The sequence below is a fragment of the Cnephaeus nilssonii genome (assembly GCF_951640355.1).
Source record: "Cnephaeus nilssonii genome assembly, chromosome: 20".
NCBI lineage: Eukaryota > Metazoa > Chordata > Mammalia > Chiroptera > Vespertilionidae > Cnephaeus > Cnephaeus nilssonii.
Window position 1 is genome coordinate 35,137,184 of NC_137091.1, and position 7,841 is coordinate 35,145,024.

At 55.8% G+C, this 7,841-nt stretch overlaps 1 protein-coding gene across 1 annotated transcript; it reads right to left on the minus strand.

Annotated features, from left to right (window-relative positions):
• Window positions 1-1,139: 1,139 nt before the first annotated feature.
• FAM187B (family with sequence similarity 187 member B) lies at window positions 1,140-5,621 on the minus strand (the record flags this gene model as incomplete). Its single annotated transcript, XM_079759771.1, has 2 exons — window positions 4,581-5,621; window positions 1,140-1,527 (listed from the first exon to the last, which is right to left on the minus strand). Exons 1-2 carry the CDS (start codon window positions 5,351-5,353, stop codon window positions 1,140-1,142), a joined length of 1,161 nt encoding a protein of 386 aa, XP_079615897.1. The 5' UTR covers window positions 5,354-5,621.
• Between the last annotated feature and the right edge of the window lie 2,220 nt (window positions 5,622-7,841).

Genomic DNA, 7,841 nt, shown 5'->3' on the forward strand with positions numbered 1-7,841 from the left:
AGCTCAGATGTCATCTTTCACTCCCATCACTGGCCTCTTCCCAACCGCAGCCTCCTGGGTGGCTGTGAGGACATAATGTTTTTGAAGGGTTTGAGTTTTGAGCACACCAGGAGGTCCACAAATATTTGCTATTGTCATTGCTATTCTCTGCCTCTGCTTCCCACTGGACCCCCTTCCAGTCTCCAGGAACATCCCCCATTCTACAAGAGCCTTTGGTCTCTGGGCACCACGTGAAACATTAAGCATTTTGGCAAAAGTGCCTGGTATGTGAGGGGTGAGCGCTGCCCTCTCCTCAGTGACAGAAATTCTGCTCTGGAAGGTTCAGATCTGTTCTGTAGTTGCTTCACAATGAACTATCAGGGCAATGAATTTTACAGGCATTAATATTTTACGGCTCACTCTCTCACCCTGCCAAACAGGGTATATAATTTCTGGAAGAGTTAGTCCCAGTGATTGCTGTGGGCTGCCTGGACCAGGCCTGGTCCCTTGCCCTGGTGGAGGGACCTGTCTCCATGTGGGGTCTGAAGGGGCTCTCTCCACGGCAAGGCAGGAAAGGTGGTGTGTGTCCCATTGCCCCAGGCCACCCCTGTGGCAGCACCTTCTGACGTGGAGAGATGTAGCGAAGCCGAAAGGCCCTAGGCACAATTGGGGCAGGGACAGGCAAGGAAAGGCAGCGGACCAGTGCAGGTGTGGGGGGACTGAGGTTACCCATCCCCATCCCTGTCATAGCCCTTGTCCTTAGGAGAGTGCAGCGAGTGAGGTGGTTATCGTTTACCAACCCCAGACATTCCTCCCCCAAATGGCCTCATTCCACCCCCTCCTTTTTCCCTTGTGAGGAATATAGGGTGTGAGCCAGGCAACCTGGGTTTGAACTGGAGCCTCCCCCTCCCCCTCCAATTACTAGCCAGGTCGTCTTCTTGCCTCAGTTTCTCATCTGTGGAACGGGGGTTGCTAATGAGTTAACAGAGCAGAACCTGGATCAGGGAAGGGTGTGGTCACTCTTAGCTGTGGCCACGGGCACTTGGCCCACATGCCTTCGGAGTGTGGTGTGGGGCAGGCGCAGGGCAGAGGCTGGGGAAAGGACAGTTGAGGTGACGATGGCACCGGCGGCCAGGCCTCCTGAGCACCGCAGGCTCCCTTTATTTCACCAGCAGCACCTGTTTTCTCCGTTTACTCCGTGAAGGGCAGAGGAGCTTGAGCAGCATCCCCAGCAGGCTCAGCACGGTGCCCACCAGCAGCAGCTTCAAGCCGCTGCGGAGGGAATAGCTGCTCTTCTCGTCCTGGGCCCCTCCTGCCTCCCGCTGCTGTCTAGCTTCCTCTCTCTGCAGAACCTCCAGCGTATCCACATGGGACCTGGGGTTGAAGCGAGCCACGAGCTCCTGGTGCACGAAGCACTTGTAGATGGCTGGCCGGAAGACCTGCAGCCGCCTGCCCCCGGTGGCGGGGTCCAGGACGGTGCTCAGGTCCTGGCCGGAGAGCTGGCCCTGCCAGGTCAGCGGCTTGCTGTCGGCTTCCCAGCTGATGGGCCTGCAGAGGAGGACAAGGTCAGCGGCAGCCCCCCAGGGAGGAAAGGACGAACGTCCGGGGGAGGTGGGGACAGCAGCACCCCCTCCCGGGGAGCAGCAGACAGCCCCCCCTCTGAGGAGCACTTCGCGGCAGGGAGCAAGGGGAGGTGGGGGCCGGACGGCGGGGAGGTTTGGGAGCCCTCCCCCTTACGGAGTGGGCGACTTGGCCCCAGGCCCCAGCTGTCTGAGCTTACGTTTGCCCAGCTGGACCCTGGGGGTACAGTACCTGTGCCTGCCTCCGAGTTCATTCAGAGGCATTAGCGAGAGGGCTAAGTGACTTGTGGCCCTGTACCTGCTTGGCTTCGTCTCCTCTACTCCGCCCTCACCTCTGCCCCCGCCACACTGGCCTCCTCGATGCTTCTCTGACAGGCTGGACGGGGTCCTGCCTCGGGGCTTTGGCCCTGGTGCTCCCTCTGCCTGGAACGCCTGCCCTCAGCGCTCTTGGCTCCCTCACCTCAGTCAGTCTTGGCTGACACGTACCTTCTCAGAGACGCCTCCCCTAACCTCCTTATTTGAAATTTCACCTCACCCACTCCCATCCCCCCCTCACTGCCTTATCACCACCTAAAATACTGAATGTTTTATTCATGTGATCGGTTATTGCTCCAGGAGGGCAGTACTCTTTTCAGTTTTGTTTTGCACTGCATCCCAGGTACCTAGAACAGCGCTTGGCTTGTAAACACACTCAGTGGTAACTGAACCGCATTGTAGGTGGATAATGGGGAAAGCAAATAAGCGGTCAGGCATATAACGCACCCACTGTGTGAGGGACGGAGGGGACACTTAGAGGACGACATTGGCAGGGCCAATCACCATACAAGCAGGAGCAACTATCAGTGTGGGGCGGTTTGTCAGACACTGTTGTGTCTTCCCAGTCATTTGTCCCCTTAGACATCACAATGACCCCATGAGGCCGGGGCCAGCAAGACCTCTGTACTGAGTTGGAGAGTGAGGTTTTAATCAGACCTCAGAATGTGACCTTATTTGGAAATAGGGTCATTGCAGATGTAATCAGTTGAGACGAGGTCAGACTGCAGTACTGTGGGTCCTAAATCCAATATGAGTCATGTCTTTAAAAGGAAAGGAAGTGGGCTGGCCTTAGCTCAGCGGTTCCTTCTAGTCAAGCCTCTGCTTGCCAACCACTCTTGCTAGTGAGGGTGGCTTGAGACCTGTGGAGGGAGGGAGGGAGGGAGGAAGGAAGGAAGGAAAGAAGGAAAGAAAGAAAGAAAGAAAGAAAGAAAGAAAGAAAGAAAGAAAGAAAGAAAGGAAGGAAGGAAGGAAGGAAGGAAGGAAGGAAGGAAGGAAGGAAGGAAAGGAGAAGAGCCACAGAGACACGGGCACACCAGGCTAACGCCAAGTGATGACAGAGGCAGAGAGAAACCAGGAAAGGCCCAGGATGCCAGCCACCACCAGGAGACAGGAAGAAGCAAGGGTTCTACCAGCATCTCAGAGAGCACAAGGCTCTGCGGACCCCTTGATTCTGGATGTCTAGCCTTCAGAATTGTGAGAGAATAAATTGCTGTTGGTTTAAGCCACCCAGTTTGTGATACTCTGTAATGGCAGACCTAGCAAACCAAGACAACCCCTATTCTCCACACAGGGAAACTGAGGCCTAAAGAGACACCAGAGGCCAAAGTCACAGAGCTGGAAAGTGGCAGAGCTGGGATCAGAACCCAGGCCTAGCTGAGCCCAGAGCTTGAGACCAAAACCTCATACAAAGCGCCACTCCACTTGGCTCCCCAAAGACACGGACAATTCTTGAAGCCTCCGTGACCTCTCTTGCCTCTCCCCTCAGGTTCCCAATGACCGGCACTTGGGAAATCCTTGTCTGGCAAAGGACACGGAGTAGGTATCCCAGTCTAGATGGGAGGAGGGATTCATAGCGCCCTTTCCTGCACTTATGAACTGTGGTATTTTTTAGGGAGTAGGTGTTGCTTTTATACTTAAAGGGAGAGGAAGGAGGAAGGGAGACAAAATGGCAGGAGCATGAGAGAAAAGAGAGAAACGGAAGTCACAACAGGAATAAACAAGGAAAGGAAAGCCAGATGGATGTGGTGAGGCCAGATTCCACAGAGCCCAAGGCTGCAGAGGCGCCAAGAGGCGGCCATGGCTCTCCCCTTGCAAGGGAGGGGCTGCCACTGGGGTGCGTGGGGTGGGGGGGGGGGGAGGGCATAGGGGACCTCCTGGTGGGTGTGTGAGATTAAGGGTCTGCACTGCCAGGTCCCACCACAAATCTCCCTTCCAGCTGCAGTGCCCCGCCTGTCAATGAACTTCCTTGGAGTCCACAGCTCCCGGGCCAGAGGGGGGGGGGGGGGGGGGGGGGGCGGGCTGGGGGGATGGGAGAGGGTGCGGTTTGTGAAGAGAGTTTGCCCAAGGCCCGCCCCAGTGAAACCAGGAGTGGTTGGTAGTTTTTATTACTGGGGTAGGGACAGGTGGGTTGGGGAAGAGAAGGAAAATGGGGAGATTTCCCAGGGGCCCCAGGCAGGAAGACAAGAACATGCGTGTGAGCTGCGGGAGGCAGGCCCTGAAGGGCATGCCTAGGGCACTGTCCTCTCCTGTGGGGCCTGCTGACCTCCCAGATGAGTCAGAGGCCTCAGAGCCCCACAGCTCCCCAGTCTTCCCCCGGTACAGCCCTTCCACTGGCCTGGGCTTCTCCCATCCCCACCCGGACCACTCTGGGGCTGCTTTGCTGCTGGGCTGGAGGCTTGCTGAGGGCCGCAAGTCTGAAGACTACCATGGCCTCAGCACGGGGCCAGGCACAGTCAGCCGAGCCCTCCCTGAGTGTTAGATGCTCTTCTTCGGTCTGTGCGAAGCAATAGTGTATGGGCACCAGGGGATTCTTACCAAAGTAACATCTGAAGAAGCCAGTGCAGAGACTGGGTGGCTGACCCATGTAGGGACCCCCCCCCCCCCCCCCCGTCGCTCCTCTTCTCTGCATGGATTAACCATGAAGGCTCCCAGACTGAGAGAGCCTGGCTAGGGGCCAAGGGCAGGGCTGGTGTGCACTTCCATTACCTATAGATGGATCCTAAGAAGCAGGTGAGCCATGCAGATCCCGACTCCTCACTGAGCGCGAAGTCGTCAAAATCAATGTTCTCCACATTTGGCGGCTCACACGGGACCTGGCAGGCTTCTATCTGCATCTCGGGCCGCATTCGGCTGGACCTCAGCCTCGCACTCCCCAGGTAGAGCAGGCAGGGCACGGAGTTCCCCAGAGGCTCCCGGATGTAGCAGTACCCCAGGCGTTTGCGCTCCCCGGGCTCCCCACAGCGGTTACAGTCCTGCCAGGGCTCCCAGCGGGTGAAGATGATCTCCTTGCTGCCCAGACTGAGGGTCTCATTCTGCAAGGGCTTCTGGCCCAGGCCTCTGTGTGTAACGTGCAGGGTGCTGACGTCCTGGAAGTCAATCTCATACTGCACCACTTGGATGTCCTTCTTGTCCCGACAGCTGTATAAACCTGACTGGGATGGCAATGGATTTCTAATGAGAATGCTGCTGTCAGAAATTGCTTCTATGTTGGAAACACTGCGGGGGTGGACGGACCAGCTGGTCCCAGCTTGTAGGAAGTAGTAGTACCACTGAGCCCCGGATGAGTTGCAGTACAGAGAGACATCGTTGTTGGAAAGGAGGGCTCGTTGGCATTGCTTGCTATGGGGACAGCTGATGGGAATGTAGAAACCCAGCAGTGGGACAGCAAAGCTGAGCAGCAGCCACAGGGTGGTCATCATGGTGGACTGGGACTGTGGCAGTGGGCCGGCCACCACCCTGGACATTGTGAGGTCACCCATGAAGCTCAGGCTTCAACCCTGGGCAGCAGAACGAACTGGAGTACACCCCATGGGTGTGTAAGGTCACAATCCCTATTTGTTTGGTGACAAATGAACAACCCTATTTCATTTTTTTCCCCATGCCCTCCACTTTGCTTGGGTAGGAGGAAGCTTAGTTTGTCTATTCAGGATTTTCACTACCACCCCCGTGCTTTGGCATTAAAGTGTCACATGAAAACATTCACCATGTTTTCCCTGAACACCTACTATGTTCTGGGCTTACTTCTTAGTGCCGGTGATGGAGAGGTGAATAAATCCTCTGGTTACCATTCTGACCTCCTACCTCTCCAGCCCTCCAGCCATGTTGGCCTCCCTGCTGTCCATGAACACAAAACAAAGGGATCCTGGCCCAGGACCTTTGCACATGCTAGTCTCTGGCTCTTCCCACAGGTATCTGCATCACTCAATTCATTTTAGCTCTTATTTTTTGCCACTTAATAACTTTTTATTTTTCAGTTACAGTTGACATACAATATTATATTTGTTTCAGGTGAACACCCCAGTGATTTGACATTATATAACTTATCAAGTGATCATCCCGATAAATCTTGTACCTTCTGACACCATACACAGTTATTAAAATACTAGAAGCCTGGTGCACAAATTCGTGCACCAGTGGGGTCCCTTGGCCTGGCCTGTGGGATTGGGCCGGAACCAGCTCTCCAACATCCCCCGAGGGGTCCCTGATTGCGAGAGGGCACAGGCCAGGCCGAGGGACCCCACCGGTGCACAGTTTGGATCAGGGAGGGATGCGGGAGGTTGGCCAGCCGGGAAGGGAGTGCGGGAGGGGTCTAGGGTGTGTCCGGCCAGTCTCGCTCAGTCCCAATAAGCCGGACCCCAGCAGCAAGCTAACCTACTGGTCAGAGCGTCGGCCCCCTGGTGGTTAGTGCACATCATAGCGAGCAGTTGAGCGGCCTTAGCATATCATTAGCATATTAGGCTTTGATTGGTTGAACGGCCGACTGAACAACCGGACACTTAGCATATTAGGCTTTTATTATATAGGATTATTGACTATATTGACTATATTGCCACACTTTACATCCTCATGACTATTCTGTAACAACCATTTTGTACTTCTTAATCCTTTAATCTTTTTCACCCATCCACCAACCCCCCTCCCATCCAGCAACCCTCAAAATGTTCTCTGTATCTGAGTCTGATTCTATTCTGCTTGTTAGTTAGTTTTGTTTTTTTAAATAGTCAATTGTTGAAAGGTAAATATTTATTGCCATTTTATTGTTCATATTTTTTATCTCTCCTTCCTCCTCCTCCTCCTCCTCCTTCTCCTCCTCCTCTTCTTCCTCCTCCTCTTCTTCTTCTTCTCCTCCTTCTTTGTCTTCTTGAAGACCTTTTAACACCTTATATAATAAAAGGCTGATATGCAAATAGACAGAACAGTGGTACAACTGAACAACTGGGCACTATGATGTGTCCTGACCACCATGGGGCATGTGCGGAACATGGCAGGCGTTGGCCACAGTGGGATGGTGGAGCAGGTGAGTGGGGGCACCAGACCGAGGTGGGGCGCCAGTCGCTGTCAACGGGGCGAGCCTCTGATGGTTACTGAAAATTCTTTGCTCCCGCACGCCATGGTCCCGCCTGGAGCTCGCACCTGCTGCTGGCGCTGGCCCTGCTCGCACCTGCTGCCAACACTGGAGCCACCACTTGCACCCACTGCCAGCACCCAGCGCCAGCCCCAGTCGCTTGGCATCATCAGCAGGTGCAAGTGGCGGCTGCCGGCCCCAATCTCCCCTCAGGGATTCTCCACCTCCACCTGCTCCTGAGGGGTGATCAGGGCCAGCAGCTGTCTCTTGCACCCGCTGCTGGTGATGGCCCCACTCACACCCGCTGCCTTCACTGGAGCCGCTGCTTGCACCCACTGCTGGCGCTGGCCCTGCTCACGCCTGCAGCTGGCACCAGAGCCACTGCTCACACCCACTGCCAGTGCCTGATGCCGGTCCCGATCACTTGGCACTGTCAGTGGGTGCAAGCAGCAGCTGCCGGCCCAGATCGCCACGGAGGGCTTCTCCACTTCCCCCTGCTCCTGAGGGGCTATCGGGACAGCAGCCACCACTCACACCTGCTGCTGTCACCAGCCCCAATCGCTCTGTGCCATCAGTGGGTGCAAGCGGGGCCAGCGCTTCAGCGCGTGGGAGCAGCAGCGGCAAGAGCAGGACTGCCGGCAGACAAGAGACCAGGGGCCGCGGCAGGAGGGGCCGGGCAGGGGCATGGAGGATGGGCTGAGATCCGCACCTGTGCCCACCGCAGCCTTGTGGCCCACAGGTCCTTTCAAGGTGCACAAATTCGTGCACTGGGCCCCTAGTCCTATCTAATAATAGAGTAATATGCAAATTAACCATCACTCCGCGACAAAAATGGCGGCGCCCATAGACACAAGATGGCGGCGCCCAGTCCTCTCAGGCCCGCAGGAGTCCCCCAGTCCCAG